At 36.9% G+C, this 17,570-nt stretch overlaps 1 protein-coding gene across 2 annotated transcripts in view; it reads right to left on the minus strand.

The window, feature by feature from the left end:
* The window catches only part of PHLDB2 (pleckstrin homology like domain family B member 2), a 107,898-nt gene that overhangs the window by 11,756 nt on the left and 78,572 nt on the right, over positions 1-17,570 (minus strand). For both annotated transcript variants that reach the window (XM_063104922.1, XM_063104931.1), the window contains exons 8-12: positions 16,416-16,505; positions 12,998-13,141; positions 9,686-9,826; positions 8,425-8,524; positions 89-293 (exon numbers count right to left, since the gene is read on the minus strand). In XM_063104922.1, coding sequence (XP_062960992.1) covers positions 89-293; positions 8,425-8,524; positions 9,686-9,826; positions 12,998-13,141; positions 16,416-16,505 — 680 coding nt within the window. The remainder of the gene's footprint in view (positions 1-88; positions 294-8,424; positions 8,525-9,685; positions 9,827-12,997; positions 13,142-16,415; positions 16,506-17,570) is intronic.

Here is a 17,570-nt window from a genome sequence, read left to right on the forward strand (position 1 = left end):
ATGTACAATATCCCAAATCGATGACTTTGCTTTTTGAAACCAGCAGGGACTTTTCCAAACCAGAAACCTTATCCGTAAGTAATCTTACCTGGAGATATTGTCGGGTGAACAAGCAGAGATGCTGGTCTCCATGCTATCGGAGCTGTCTAGGCTCAAAGTATCAAAAGCCTGGTCCTTGTAGCTGTGATCTGGGTAATGGAAACTGTTCAAGTAGACATTTGATTCAGACGCTGTGCGGTTGTAAAATTCAGATTTCTGCCTATGTCCTTCACTCATCTGTTGGTGATTATAACCTAAGGAAAGAGCCATAAATATGTTAGGATGCTTCATTTTTCAGTTTTAGAATCTTGTAAGTCTATAGACTCAAGCTTGCAACCAGAAACATCTGCATATGAAACTTGGGCCTTAGTCTAATTTGTCTTGAAGCCAAGAAGATCAAAGAAACAACATCGTGCTTAGTACGAGGAAGAGTTTCAAAGAAGAGGTCTTGCGAGCGATCTTATTTGTCGGTGGGATCACTTGACACTTTCCTATGCCATTCCTCCATCTCAGAATGAGAATAATACGTTGGCACACACATAAACACAAAGGAAACAAAACAGAAACACAATTAAAGGCACTGAATCCTCTAAAAACAGCTGTGTTCAAGAGAAGGCAAGACAATTCCTAGTGACAAGCGACACAAAGGTTTTAGGGCAGTCACTTCTTTAACAGTATTCAAATTTAAGGAGCACTCAATCTGGTCATAAAATAGCAGGTGGGTCTTTTAGGTGTAGGATTTGAGTCACATATATCTCATACCATCACTAACACTTTTAATCTGCTAAAGATCCACACTGTTCGTTTCTCTCTCTCTTTCTCTTTTCAATTTTTCTTATCTGCCAATTACTTATTTAAAACATTCAGGGTAAACAATCCCGCCAGGGGTTGTGCTCCTCCCAATTACTGTACATAAAAGCTCTCTTCTTTTCCCACCTTAACAATCAGCCTTCAGCTAGCTGATGATCACAATTACTTGAAAAAGCAGTCATCAACAGGACCAAAAGCACCTAAATAAGAGGTTTTTCCTTATCCTGGAGCTTGGTCAGCTGGCACATTCGGTTATCGGCTTCACCTAGTTTTACTGCTATGGCTTGCTCTCTGACAGCTGATTTGGGGCATTACAAATCAAATTTTCTTCTTTTCAATTCTTTATTTATCATTTACTCAGGAAGCTGGGATCAAATTGATAAATGAATCCCTCAACTTAATGAAAAACTTTTCTTAAGCTGGTACTATTGTTTGCAATCTCTTTTACCCTGATAAGACAAATGTCTACCTGAGTAGTTTCCATTACCCAGGGAGATATCACCAGAGCTAATAAGAGTTTACAACTGGACCATTTGAATTTCATTTCTTTTCTTGTGCTTTACCTACTTTTCTTTTTTTTTTTAAAGGCACTTTTTAAAATTGAAACATAATCGCTTGTATGTATCTGTGAGGTACAGCATTGAATATCCATACCTGTGTGCAGTATGTGATGCTCAAATCAGGATAATTAGTATATTCAACTTTACACAATGTAATCATTTTTTATGGCCCTTTACCAATTTCTCATAACCTCCCTCCTCTCCCTTTTCCACTTCTAGTAACCTCAGCTCTGTTCTCTCCTTTTGAAAGTTCAAAGTACTATTTTTACCTACTTTTCATTGAGGTTTTTAATTAGTAATGAAATGGCCAAAAAGTAGGCAAGAGGGTGAAAGAAGGGAAGTAATTCCAAACAGCTTCCTCAGCTGTTGATTAAACATTTCCATTTAAAAACAGAAGCCATATCCATGATGCTTTACCAAAGCATAGTACTTCAAAAGTTCTGTAAAATGATTTTATTTTCATGCAGAGTTTTCATGACATTAGTATTTGGAGCAGTTTCAGATATGTAAGTGAAAATATGTTATTTCAGATTAAGGCATTTCTGGGAAAATAAGTTTTCTTAATATAATCTGCCATTATAAATTGTAAATATTGTACATATGAGGAGTCTTCAAAAAGTTCATGAAAGGAGTTATATTATCTCTTAATTTTATTTTTCCATGAACTTTCTAAAATACCCCTTGTATATATTTTTTAAAGCCACATATCACTTACCTCAGGAAAGATGCAAAACATAAAAGCACACAGTGAGACTAAATGGAGTATCATTAATTGTAATGATTAAAGCATATAGCATTGAATGAAGCCAGTCCATTTATAAGCGTGGAGCTCATAACTTTGTTCTTTAAAGAGAAGCAAAATAATTCATTACTCAAACACTTGTATTTACCTTTGATATTTGAACTTTTCGAATTACTAATTGCTCCTTTTAAATTGTTTCCAATTATTCATTATGAAAAGGAGAACAATAACAACAGCATAAAACCCAGAAATTATTTGAAAAGGTCACACATGTATATTTCCTTGTGGTTTCAAAAAAAGGCTGTGGCATATAAAACTTTCACACTGGCAGCAACTAAAACAACTCCTTGTTTTAGTATGAAAACAAATCCCTAATTTAAAACGCACGAGAATGATCTCCCTGGCAATGGCATGTGCCACAACCTCCCCGGTCCTTTACTTTTCCATATTGAGGAAAAATCAGTCCCTAAGAGAAAAGTAACACCTTCTCTGAAAAGCAGAAAAGAGGGTGAGTATATTTCTTCTTAAAGCAACTGTATGCCCTGCTCCTCAGATCTTCCAAGGTGTGAACTTTTTGTTTGTCTTGTTTTCAAAAGCATCATAGGATCAGAGAACAAAGATATGACCTCAGGTAAGGGAGATGGTAAACTAAAATGATTCAGATTTTTCAGTGGTTGCACAATGTGTACTATGCTAAGGATAGTGAACATAAATTCCCGACACTAGCTCACTATTTGTTGAGGTTTGATTCTTTGTCTGAAAGAAACTTCCAGAGATTCTGGTGGTGGGATAAGCACCTTACATTTTCATGACAACTTAAATGAAAAAGCCTACGACTAATGAGCACATCTTTCCTAACACAGGATTTTTGTTTCCTGTGGATCCAATGTGAGTGGGAATGTCCACCTTATGGAGCTACTCACTTCTGCTAACTGGCAACACTTTACTATCACAGTGAATCCAAATGTCACCTGGCTTTGCCTCCTGTCTGCTGAACAAATTAAAAAAAAACAAGATAACCCTGCAATTATAATAAGGTCATGGACCCCTTTCCTGTGACCCTGGAATTTCACCAGTGTGATTCCGAAGAGATGGTTTTGGGATTCAGGCTCTGGCCTGGCCACCCAAAGGCATAGATAATTTTGATAGAGGAAACACCACTGAAGATCAGGGGATCAGTTGCGGGGGGCGGATAACCTGGTAGGAAGCCCAAGAAGAACTTCTGGTGCAGGGAAGGAGTACCAGAAGAGCTATAAGCTGGGCTTAGCCTGCACTCAGTGTAAGCTTTATCAGGGAGGAAGACATGGCAGAGGTCCTGTTCACCACAGCATCCTTGTTTATTTAGTATATAGATGTCACAAAACAGAATCATTGAATAAATTCATTTTTTCATCTATGAATTCTAACTATAGAAGTGGCTAAATAAGGAAGTGGAATGCATCTCTTCTGTGGGGTGGAGCAAAGAAACTGGAATGGGAAAAAATGAGACTTTCCCAACCCGTGAGACTACTTACTGAATTTTTGTTTTTGTTTTTTAATTATGTAGCAAGAATAACTTCAGCAGTGGGAAAGCAACTAAAAAGTAAAAAGTGCCTTGAAAATGCTCTAAATCCTTCCTATCCAGACAGAAATAACTGTTTGAAGGGATAGTTTATCAGGTTTATAAACCGAGACCTGATAATACCTGAGACTTGTTGCTAATCACAGCACGTACAAGGAACAAAACCCAACTCAGCTCTTTTTACTCTCAGGAGAGCCAACAGATCAGATAGATGTGCAAGGCCCAATTATCCTTATGACTATTTTTAATGCTGGTCTCTATGAATTCTGGCTAATTGGACCTGAAAAGTCCTTTGTGAGCTAACCATTGTGAGATATGTAGACACATACCAATATAATCCAAATGTGTGTTATATACTTTTATATGGTTACCTGGGCCTTAATATAGAAGAGATGACTTAAAATATAACCTGGGTTTAAGAAGATAAAACTAACCAGATTTCTGACAATTCAGCCTACTATAGCTCACCTGCTGAGGAGTTCATTCTTCCTAATGACAGTCCACAGTGGAAGAAGGCACAGGAAAAGTCAGGGATGAGGGAGGACAATGGTAAAGAAAGGCAAAAAGATACAAGATCAAAAAAGATGACATGGGGACAGGAAAAATGTACAATACTTCCGACATGCAATCATTGGTGGTGTTAGTAACAATACCAGATTAACAAGGTACGATGTTCACATTTTTAGATTAAATCTAAGATTACAGAGAAAAAAGTTAAAACAAAAAAAGACTTATGATACATGCATAGTTAGTCAAAAGAGGTTTGTTATAGGAAAAAAAAAATCTTTCACACATAATTGTCAACCAGAAAATAGAAAGAATAAAAACAAGATTATATCTATAAAACAATTCTTTTTCCAAACAGTAGCAGACAGTTTTTAAGAGCTAAGGTTTGTAAAATGCCATTCTACTATTTGAAGCACAGTCCACCGAACTTCATAACAGTTCCTCTAACATCCTACATCTCTACCACCTAGCCATGGTAATAACCATCTTAGTTATTCAAGTCACCATCTTACTTATTCAAGTCACTTAAGTCTTTTCTTATAAAACGGGCTTATATGGAATGAATAAGTAAAAGCTTCCTAAATCCTCCCATCCCCCCACTGTACGCTGCCTTATTTATCCCTGGCCTTTATAAAGGAGAAACATCATGTTTTACACTTAGCCCATATACATCACAATGCCCACTCTTTTCTTTTTATAGACCTGAGTCTTACAAAACAATGTTCCCATAGCTCTCATGTTTCCTGCATGGTCTGACCTTGCGATAAAAAGGCAAAATTAAGAGGGTCATGCGGCTGCCTGTGAGTGAACTGCAGCTGCACCCAGCATTGTGTTTCTTGCAAATGTGAGAATATTTTTCTCTATTGTGTAAAAGGAATAATCATTAGACTAAAAATCCACCACTGTACAGTTTTAAATCTGATCATTTCTTAAAGATGACTTGACAATGACTTTTTGACATTTGCTGGAAACAAAAACACCACACAAGGAGGTTGTCATACCTTTCTTGGACTTTCCTGCATTTAACAAAAAACAAAAGGACAAAGATTTCATTCATTCAAAAGCTTGCAAAGGAACAGGTCACAAGTTGTACAAAAGCCAATAACCATTACAACTTCAGGAGTGCAGTTCCTCGCCTCTCTGCATTAAGCTCTGCTCTCAGAGTTCATTGTTTGCGTGGACTCACACCAGTTCTATTACAACAGTGCTCACTGAGGAAGGCTTATACTTACACCACTGTCCTTGATGTATCCATTATGAATAGCAGCAAAAAAATGTCGAATTTAAGTTAATTGTACAAGTAAAAGAAAATGATAAGAGTCTACTAAATTCAAGTTATTAAAAATGTGCTAGGTACAATTTTTTCAAAACCATGGAATTATACTCACATTTGCTATTTTAATGAAGCCAACAAGTACTAATGAAACAATTCTAAATGAAATTATGATTCATTCCTCCTGGTCTTTGTGGGCCACCAGTAAGGACTGTGTAGAAAATTCTGCCAATTTTAACTATTTACTATGGCTCTAAGAACTGCAGTCCCTGATCGCTCCTCCTCTGCTGCGGGGAGCCAAAGGCGGGGCTGGCCTCACATGACACATCTCCCTGGATCAACACACACATGACAGTACTCTGTTTCTTCAGAAGCTGTCCTGGCAGCAGCCCATGAAACTCTTTAACAGGAACACCCCTTTAGAGCTGCAGCAGAGTAAGACTGAAACTGCAGCCTTCTCAGGTGTACCAAAGACATATAAATGAAGAACAAGGGCACAAAAGGTAAATCAGAGACAATAGATTTTGCGAAGGGTATATCCATAATGTGACCCAGGGAACTGGCTGTTTTCCTCTGTGAAACTAGCATGGAGATTCCCGTTATGTGAAGAAAAAACAAAGATTAGAAAAATAGAAATCAAACATTCCTTCAGTTTCACCATACTCTCACAAGAAAACTCTTACATGATAAGGTTTTTTACAAATCTATCCATTTACTACTAAGGTCTAGTTTTTCTTACTCTCTGTTTTGAGAAAATACTTTCAACATAGAGTATACTAATTTGTGATCCCACCCTCTTTCCCAAGTGCTTGATCTTTCCCTAAATCACTGTAAGACATAAAGCACATGAATATGCTGAATGGTCTTTGTTGATGTTGTGGCCAATTCAAGCTTTGATGTTTTCAGCCAGTGGGGAAAACACATTTAAAAAGAAGTCTATTAATATTACTGAAAATGCTTCAACAGAAAATAGACTTGACCCACAAGTTAATTGTGATAAATGAAAGCCAAAATAGAAAGGCTCGTTTATCTTTATTATTTATAAATATTAAGAGATATTTTTAGCTTATTAAGAAATTATGAAAAAAAAAAAACTAGAGTTCAATTAAATGTACTTGATTCAATTATTACCAGTGTAAATCTTTCTTATATGAAGGTACCTCAAAAAGTTTGTGAAAAAATAGAATTAAAAGATAATACAAATCTTTCCAGAAACTTTTTGAAGTACCCTAATGCATTATAAATTTCTCATAAATACTACAACCTCTACTAACTCTTAAGTCACTTCTAGTAATGATTTGAAAAACTTATTCAAGTAATAGATATTACACACACACACACACAAATGTTATAAATACACACACATAAAGATCTATATATGTATGAGTGTTTGTGTGTATATACATTAATTTCCCTCCCACCTCCCCAATGAGAAACTAGTGATTATCCCTTGCGCTATTAGCAGAGAGGCCAAGCAGTGAGAACTCAATTCCAGCCTGCTTAGAGGGAAGGGTTTCAATCCCATTAATGCAAGAACATATTTGGAAACCAAATGTCTGCCATCACACCATTTATATCCCAGTCATACCTACATCATTGTATTTACCACATTTTATTAAAATCATCTGTTATGTATCCTTCTATAAGCATTTCAAAGGCAAAGATCATGTCATTCTTGGTATCTAGCACCATGCCTGCTTAAAAGTTATCATCAATATAAGTTGTTGACCTAAACTACTATGTTAATATAATAAATTTAATCCTCTCAACAAGAAGCTCACCTCTGGAACTACATTATAGTAATTTCTTCTAACCCCACAAAGACTACTGAAGAACCCCTTTTAAAGGCAATGTATTATGACAAAGAAAATAAGCTGAGAGTCAAAGTCCACCTGAAACCTAACTACACAGTATAAAATCTCAAACGTACATTAAAATCCTTGAGGAAATTTGTTCGGGGCCACTAGTGCTCTACTCATATTTACTGTGTCAGTTCAATGACTATTTAGCACAAGGCTGATTTAAAATAGTGATTCAGCCACAAATCAGGTACATGAGCTTGGTTGAGGGCCCTGGTCATCTACATGGATCTCAGTGGTCTCTCTTCTCCTTCTACCAATCAAATTGGAAAGTTAGTAACTTTCTAGGGGCCTTTCTGGTTTGAGAGTTCAATTGAATTTATAAAGTACAATGGGTGCTGTGGTTTAAGTGTGTTCCCTAGAAATTCATGTGCTGGAAATTTGGTTCCTGGTGTGGCAGTGTTGAAAGGTGGAGCTTTTAAGTTGTGATTAGGTCATTAAGAGCAATTAATGCCACTCTCTTGGGATTGGGTTAATTTTGGGAGAAGTGAGGGGACCTCGCTTTTGTGGGACTGGATTATTTACCTCAAGAGCGGGTTGTCCTAAAGTGAGGCTGCTCCTCCTGTTTTGCCTTTTGCACAGCCCCATCTCCCTTCCCCTTCTCCACTGTGTTATGCACAGCAGGAGGCCCCACCAGAAGCCGACCAGAAGCAGACACCCAATCTTGAACTTCCCAGCCTCCAGAACCATGAGCCAAAATAACTTCTTTTCTTTATAAATTACCCAGTCTCATAGCCACAGAAAAAAGACTAAGACAATGGGTATGTTTGAAAGGTACCAACTATATACATGAGCAAGAAACGTTACCCTGGTATAACAACAAGGATATATGTACAAGGCACTGTCAAAAGTTCATGGAAAATAGAACTGAAAGATAGTACAAATCCTTCCATGAACTTTTGGAAGTACCCTTGTACACATCCCTCCCCAAAGGAAACACATTAAGAATAACATCTAGGACTTTGGTTGATTCCCTCTCTAATCATCCCCAACCCCATTCTCACTCCTTCTCCCTAAGGAATTCTAATGCTTAACAAAAGACCATGATATTTAATTTAAAAGGTACATCATACCTCTGAGCATCCTCCGGGATTCTGAGTCTTTGGTCATGGTTGCCAGCGAGTGAGGAAGCACACTGCCACAGCTGTTGCTCTGTCCTAGGGGCAGGTGAGCCTGTGACAACAAGGTGGAAATGTTTCAGGCAAACTGTACCAATGGCCATTTGGGAAATGGCCTCATCCCTGTGTCTACAGCCCCTTTTCAAGTGTAGAGTGTGTGAGGGTAGGTCTTTGTGTCCCATTTGCTGATGCTAAATGGTAAAGGCCAGTCACTGTCCCTTCCAAGAAGTTTCACAGCAGTCTCAACCTCACAGCACTTCCTCCAAACACAGCAATTCCAAAAATGAAGACAGGTGGGGAAAACATTGTCCAAAATCACCTGAGAGAATGACTGAAAGTTCTTCATGCATAACAAGCAGAGGGCAGGGCAGGGCCGAGACGCATGCACACCATGCAAAAGGACAGGGAAGATCTACATTTCCACAAATGCATCTACCCTAGTTATCTAGGAGGCTGAAAACTACTCCATTAATAGCCCAGTGGTTTTATCATTCTTTTAAAATAGCAAATCCTTCACGTAAATAAAATATACTTAAACACCAATTTATAAAATAGATGAAAACAAAGTTACTCTGATTAAGTACAGGGGAAAGGTTCAAAAATCTGTCCCACTCAGAGCCTCCTTCTCACTTGCCTTGTTCTTTGTTTCTGCAGTGACCCTCAGAGGAGGCTGTAGGCGTCAGAGCATATGGGTTCACATTCCAGCTCCACTACCTACCGAGGGTTAGTCGATTAGCTTCCCTACACCTCAGTTTCTCCACACATATAATTGGGATGATAATTACTACCACTACCAAATAGTGTTGCTGGGTTTTAAAATGAGACAATCCACACAAAGGGCTGAGCCCAATGTCAGGAATGTAGAAATAACTCAATAAATATTTATTGTTGTTATTCCTGGAACCCAGAGCCTATATCCTATCTTATTTCTGAAACTGGGATGTAGCCACGGGAATCTGTCATATAAGTGAATGCCACCCATCACCTGTGTTGTGGTGGTAGAAAACACCCTGGACAACATTCTTTGGCCCCAGAGTGTACAATTCCAAATGTCCTCTGAATAGAATAGAAAATGCAATTTAGTTATGATGTCTGTTTCAGAAGCAAATTTAATAGCTTATTACTTAGCATTTCCTTGAAGGCCTTTGCACATTTGTCAATATAGTGACAAGAAGACCCACGGAATGTGAAGCCTGTGGTTCTTCCCATGTCCTACCTTTGGGGCGGTGCTTCTCCCCATAGTAGCACTGCTGAAATGTGGGGAGATGGAAGGTGTAGTTTTCTTTCGAGGCAAAGTGTCACTCAGATAGAGGCCTTCTTTATGCTGTTTTTTCCTTTCTTCCAGACTTCTAAAGTGCTTTAAATGCAAATGTAAAGTAAAACAGCAAAGCTTGACTAACTGAAATAGATCACTGAAGAAATGAAGAATTATGCATTTATGAAGAAGTTTTGGAATTTTAACACAGAATTATTTTTAAAAATTATTCAACTTATACTTGTGTTCACTAACAGATTTGGGCTAGCATTTGATAAGATACTAGACAGTAGAAGAATTTACTACTGAACCTAGACAATTGTTTAAAAACCCATCTTTCACTTCTTTAGTGCCTCACAAATTATTATGATGGTCGCCGTGTGGATGGCAAAATAGCCAGTGGACACAGTAAGTAAGCAGCTCTCCCCGTGTATGTCTGGACAGTTCTGTGTGATGGCACAGATACCCATGTGAAAAGGACATGAAAGGGGAGAATGAAGAAGATGAAGAGAAAGAACGAGTAAACAGGGAAATTGAAAGTTGTGATAATATTCCAGTCACATAAACACACTCCAAATCCACATGAAGTTTCCATAGAAGGCATCCTTCTAGTTACTCTTTAATTTGAAAAGATCTTGGCCAAGGAGCCCCTATGCACTTAAAAATTCTCCTGTTGACTATTGCATCTTTTTCAGATTTCTAAGGCAAGATATTTCCCAACTTGACACTTACTCAAATTTTTCTTGTCTCCTCAAATGTCTTCAATAGTAAAGTGATTTCCTAATTAAAGATTCTTTAGGTTTGATCATTTTAATATTAAGCTCAGGCTTTTGAAATGTATAAAAATTAATGCAAATATGGGTTACCAAATTTATAAGCAGCCTTCCAACATGATGATCACCAAAAATATCTGCATGTTAACTTTATAATTATTTGCTTATACTAGCTAATATATGAGCTTACTATGTGACAGATATGATGATTTATATACAATATCTCATTTGATTCTTATAATAATCCTGAACTGCAACCCTTATTACTATCCCTAAAACTACCCTATTTTCCAGATAAAAAATCTGGGGTACAGAGAGGTTAAGTAAACTTGCCCAAGGTCATGCAGCTAGAAAGTGACAAAGCTAGAATGCAGGGCCAGATAGTCCACACTACGATAATAATACTTTGCAGTCTGGCTGATTAATGCTCATTTTAATTAGAAAAATGTTATTGGAACACTTTAACCTTTCTCCCACTAAGACCAAATGTCACAAATTCTGAAACTGAAAACTTCCTAATATTCTATAATGGTAACAATAAAATAGTAAAGAAACCCGTTGAAAACACAGTCTAACAGATATTTGGCAGAAAACAGCTGGTTTGAAAACTGTAATTGTTTTGCTACTAGAGGTGTCTTTTACCCTGAATGAAGTGTTAAAGAAATAAACGTAACATTAAAATTGAAGGTATTTAGTTCTTCCATTCTCCACTTCTTTGATTCACCTTTTCACCAATTCTCTTTTATACCAGCCCAGATGGCAGTAACCTAAGAGTAGTGAGGAGATATAGTCCTTTAACAAAAGGTGATAAATAGTAACAGTTCCTTCAAGAAATGTAAGGACTGGGCATCACAAACCAAGGCTCACCTATTTTAGGGATCTAGTGACCATGACTTCTTAGAATCTTTTGGGCCAAATTCCTATAGGATTTTGATATAGTTGAAAGGGAGTCTCAAAACAGGTTTTTTTTTTTTTTTGAATACCCAAGCATTAACATATACTGAGTATACTAAAAGGAGAGCAACATTTAGAATATTAAATTATTTATTTAAAAACCTGGTCAATGGAAACTGTTGTCGTATGGACCAAATGCACTGCTAGTGATCTGACCTTGGGCAAGCTACTTAGCTACACTGAGCCTCAGTTTCCTAAACTTCAATATGGAGATAATTCTTATTTCATGGGATTGTTAGAAGGATGAAAAGAGATATTTGTAAAACGTTTAGCAAATATCGAAACATAGCATGGGGATGATGTCTATTTTTATAGTTTCAATAATGTGCGTTGACACCACAGCTCTTTATACATGGATTTTATGGAAATACATATTAGTATTTTGAGAAATACCTGAGATAAATTGTAATATTTTGGTTGAATGGGAACCGAAGCCTGAGGATGTGAAACTGGTTCAAACACATCAAAAGCCCAATGAGGACAATCAAGGTCTCAAAACTTTGTAATAATCCCAACACCCTTAGAACATACTAAGTGTCCTCACCAAAACAACACAACAACAACAACAACAACAAAAAAAAAAAAGCAAAGGAGTATGCCAATTCCCTTTAAAAAAAAAAAAAAAAAAAAAAAAAAAAACCTTTGGAAAAGTTGAAGAAAAGATTCCACATAAGTAACTTGGTTGTCAAGGTAGAGTTCCCAAACTCTAAAGTCCTGATTACCTGTTGCTCCTGCTGCTGCTGCCTTCTGTGTTTCTTAGCTGGTAGAGGAGGAGGAGTGTCATTTAAAGGGAAGGGATCAACAGATGTAGCCATGACTTCGGGCCAAGGGGCTGATGGAGGTTGAGTGATAGGATGAGAAGAAAGGGTGGAAGGAAACATAAATCCAGAACAGACAGGTGATCTTTGCTTTACAGGAGAAAGAAAAGGTATATATGTGTCCATATGAATTGAAAGAATAAGACAAAAAAATGAAATCAATAATCTGATTGTTCTGTTTTGTTATATTTTAATCAAGAAGTCACAAATAATGGCCAGTATCTTTCAAGTTAGCCTCTTGTTAAAATCCCACACTGCAAGCAACTTGGATCCCTAGAAGGTATTTTAATTGACTATTATTGGCCCCTCCCCAGAATGCTTTAAAGCAGCATAACATTAACATTAAGAAATATCCACATTGCAAAACAAAATAGAAAACAAAATTAAACTGGAAAGGTGATTCAAACCAACATTTTTAGAAAGGCTTTTTAATTTCTAAGAAAACTAGGTCAGGTTAGAGTGCTAAGACACAGAGCTCATGTCTTTGAACTTACTTCTTCCAGTACTCTACTCTGTACCATACATTTCATGGTTTCCGGCAATTTAATTGGCTAAGTAGTACCCCCAAATTGGTATGTTTTATAAACTCAGCATCACTCTGACCCTCTGGCCACACAGACATATATTTGTCACACACACCCTCCTCATTTTCCTCCTTCCGCGTCACTGTGGGTTAATGTTTGACATGAGGAAAAGCAGTGAATGAATGAAACGGCATGCCAACACACCTCTTTACTTTGTGGCTGGCTCACCAGCCCAGCGGTGGCAGGCTCAGTGGCAACAGCATCAGCAGCAGCAGGGAACTGAGTGGAAGGGGACAGATTCGTGGAATTGCCACATGGCTCATTAATTTCATTTACACTGATATACCCCTAAAAGGAGGAATTCAGAAGTTAAACACAAAGAAAGCAAGAGCTTAGGCATGCGAGAGTATTAATGTTCCCAGTATAATGGAGTTAGCTTAGAGCGGCACAGCCAGATATCTGTGATATTATCAAATGTTTCATTAAGGGAATAATCAGCAATTAAAATGGATTTACGGTGCTTAATCTTGAAAAATAGCATTCCAAACATTAAACATAATTTTTCTGGTGAAATCAAGATGACTATATTAAAAGTAACGCAACACCTTCAATTAAAAAATATCCAGGGGTACCAGCATTCATTCTGGTGACAGAATGAGGTTGTCACTCACTACACATATGTTTACAATTATCACGCAGCTAAAAATCTGAGATGTAAAATCAGCAATGCAATCACTTACTCCCTAATTCAAGAGCCTTTTCCACAAATCTTCATTCTTAGAGTTTTCCCCTCTTCTTCTGTTTCCTGATGAATTAGAGTGTGAGTAAAAGTGGGTTGAGGACTGCTGGGTTTTGCACTAAGAAAACATTGATGTGACAGTAATTTATTTGTAATGGAGTCTAGCTTTTAGGCATCTCAATCAAATGAGAATAAAACGGACACTATCCTCTCACTCAGACAAGCCTTCCCTAGTGAAACAAATGTGCTAGTGCACATGCACATGAACACACAGACGGCCCTCAGGTGGAGCTGCAACTGCAGAATGTTTCAATTCAAGGCACCTTCCCCAAGCCCCAACTCTACCCCCAGGACAGAGAATTTCCAGTTAGCTTTGAACTCAATAATTCAGTTCTGGCTTCAGCTTAGAGATAATATACCCATAAATCAAAATCTCTGAGAATCAAAACTCCTGAATTTATATTTGTGGAAAAGGCACTTGTAAATTTTCATGGAAAGTAACTAATTACACAAGATTTTCGCCACACCAGTAAACAACATGGAAAGAAAAAAAAAAAAAGAATAAAGGGTATAAAATAACATCTCTTTTTTAAAAGTGAAGTTAAATTTGACACTTGGGTTCTTCTATTAGCCCATTATTTTTTTCAAAAAGTAGCTCCAGGAAAGGCAAGATATTACTATGCTGGTGAAGCAAAAACTGCAGGCTGGAAATCAAGGATTTTACTGAGAACTTACAATTATGATAAAGTGGAGAAAGCTAGAGTTGACTGTTTATAAATTAAATGTATTGAAGTCTTGTACTTCAGAAAGGGGCACAAATATTATGTAAAGTTTTATAAGGTTAAACTGAAGAAAGGAAGTAGTCAATTTGGTTATCAAATTTCATTTTATCTACAATAATGAATCAGAAAGAAAATGAACAGTTTTGAGTTATACTTTTGCTCAGTTTTTGATAGTAGAATGTTCGAAGCCAAGGTTTGATATTCCTTACATGAGCATAGACTGTACAACTTAATTAATTGCTTCAAAAATGTATGCTATTTGTCAAAAGTGGGAACTCTTTAAAAGAGTTAGGTTATAATTCATCACTCCTTTAAAAACAAGAAAAAAGGAGAGAATGAAAGACAGCAGAATGACAAGGAAAAAAAGAAAAAAGAAAATCGCAATATTCTGTGAGTCAAGTCTGCTTGGTACATGAAAGAGAACACAGAACTACAAACAAGACCAAGAGCTGCAGACACAGAAAAATAGTCAAAGAGCCAAATGTACTTTTGACACCAAGAAGTCTGCAGGAAAAAGAAAGACCAACTTCTTAACAGAAAAGGAAAAATTTTATTCTTTTATTAGGAGATGAAGATACCGTAGAGCCCATCAAATCAAAAAAACTCACGATGTCCGGAGTCAAACTCCAAATCTTCCCTCTTCAACCTATTCCTTCCCCAGTCTTCCCTATCTCAGTAAAAGACGCCCACCATCCACCTCCTTATTCAAACTGGAATAGTGGCATCTTTCCTGGTCCCTCCATTTATTTATTTCATCCCCATACCCAATCTATCAGCAAGAGCTGTCAACTCTACTTCCACAATATATCCTAACCCAGCTAATTCTCTCCATCTCTCTGCCATTTCTCTAATTCAAGCCATCAGTGTCTCCAGTCTCTACTCGCATCCATGTCCACACTAGTTTCCCTGCATCTCCTCTTGCTCCTCATAATCCAGTATCTGCAGAGCAGCCCAGAGTGATCTTTAACAAATGGATATCAAATAATGTCACCTCCCTGCTTAAAACCACTTCATGCTTCCCATCATAAATAAAATAGAACTTAACAGGACTCAAAAGATCTGCCCCTACCTGCCTTGGTGACATTATCCTGACATTCCATCCACCACCACCCCTTGTTCACTGAATCTGTCAGTTCCATGTTCTGAATAATGGAGAGAGACTATGAATCTCAATGATCTAATAAAGCTTTTGTAGAAATACTTCACAAAATGCTTCTGAGGCACATATTTAGTCACACTTTTTATTGTGATAAGCATTTTATTTCACATACCTACACACAAAACAATATTTTCTATGTAGGAATTCCTAACTCTGTTGTCTTTTTATAAGCAACTTATAAATAAAAGTTTTTTTGGTTATGCAAATTCTTATGAAAGCAAGGCTTTTTTCTTAGCTTTTTTAGAAAAAAGAATAAATACAAAGAAAACTACTTTCTTTCTCAGTCAAGGTGATAATTTTCAAATCATGGTTAAAAAAGTCTACCATTCTAGCAGCTTAGCTCTATCAGAAGTATTGAGGAAGAGTGGTGACAGGGACTTAGGGAAAGAGGAATGTTTGGGATAAAGAGTAGGTATAGCTTAATGTAAATAGGAGTTTCCAGTTTAGGAGGGAAATAGCAGAAACAACATGGTGGGGGGAGGGAAGAAATGGAGAATAGATAGAAACCAGACTATCTCTCAAAATGCTGGGGGGGGGGGGTTCATGTTCTATAAAACTCAAGAGAAAAAGAAGTAAAGTAAGAGAGGGGAGGGGGAGAGAGAGAAGATTAAAGGAAGGAAAGAGGAGAATTAAAGACTCATCTTGGTCTAGATCCTAAATTTTTTGAAACTCTAAGTTACCCCCCAACGTCACTGCCAAGAAAAGTAGACACACACACACACACACACACACACACAGACGATGTGCATTTGCATTAGACACAAAGATAGTCCTTAAAATCCTTCAAAGCATAAGTAATGAAAGGCAGGAAAACCATCAAAGCATAGAGTGCTTTCACAAATTATGTAAGTTAGTGTTTTTGCTATTCAGCTAATCACATAAAACTGAGGTACATCTCCTGACTTCTAAGGACATGAGTGGACATATAAAATCACAGCTTACCTCTTTTAGAGTATTGGGGCTAACAGGAAACCCTTTTCCCCCAGAGAGGCTGGAGTATTTCTTTTCCAAATTACAAAGATTCTCCTTTTCCTGAAGGAATAAAAAATCTATTAAGGTTGGAGTCAACTGAGAAGTACAGTAACTGTGCATTAGAGACAAACATCAGAATCTCGTGTATCTCCTCCACTTCTGTTTCCGCTCCTTGTGACAGTCAAAGCTTGCCTGAACTAGCTCATACTGAATAGTGAAAATACTGAATTAGCTCATCTTCTGCTAGTTCATATGATGCATAAGTTGTTTACAAAAATATTTAGCTATATAAGTCTTCATTCAAGACATCTTACAGAGTGACAGTATGTATTTAAAAAAGGAAAAAAAAAGGGTAGCTGTTCTAGCTGAATCAAGAAGGGGAGCAGAAGCCTTGTGATGCCCTCCAACTCTCAAGAGTCTCCCTTTTAGCCTTTTATCTTTCACATGTTTTCTAAAGTCTATTTTTAAAATTTTTAATCGACACATAATAATTGTACATACTAGTATTAATGGAGTACAATGTGATTTTTCAATACATGTATACACTGTGTAATGATCAAATCAGGGTAATTATTATATTCACCACCTCAAACATTTATCATTTCTTTGTGGTGAGAACATTCAAAATCCTCTCTTCTAGCTATTTTGAAATATATGCTGCATTATTGTTAACTATAATTACCCTACTGTGCCACAGAACACCAGAACTTCTTTCCTCGGATTGTAACTTTGTACCCATTGACCAAGTTCCTGTTGCTTCATATCCTTGTCAACATTTGAAATTTCCACTTTTTAACTTTAGGCAATTTATTTGGCATGAGGTAGAATCATATTATTTTAATTTATATTTCCTTGATGACTAATGATGAGTATTTTTCCATTTGACTTACTGACCTTTATAAATCTTTTTTTGTGACGTATATATTCAAGACTTTCACCTGTTTTTTAAATTTATTAGTATTTATCTATTAGTATTGAGTTGTAGGAGTTTTTAACATATTCTAGATACAAGTCCTTTGTCATTTCCTCTAAGAAATCTTTGCTTACACAAGGCCATGAGGATATTCTTGCACTCTTATATTTTCTTCTAGAAGATTATCATTTTCATTTTTGTGCTTAGGACTA

The sequence above is a fragment of the Cynocephalus volans genome, chromosome 1 (assembly GCF_027409185.1).
Source record: "Cynocephalus volans isolate mCynVol1 chromosome 1, mCynVol1.pri, whole genome shotgun sequence".
Taxonomy (NCBI): domain Eukaryota; kingdom Metazoa; phylum Chordata; class Mammalia; order Dermoptera; family Cynocephalidae; genus Cynocephalus; species Cynocephalus volans.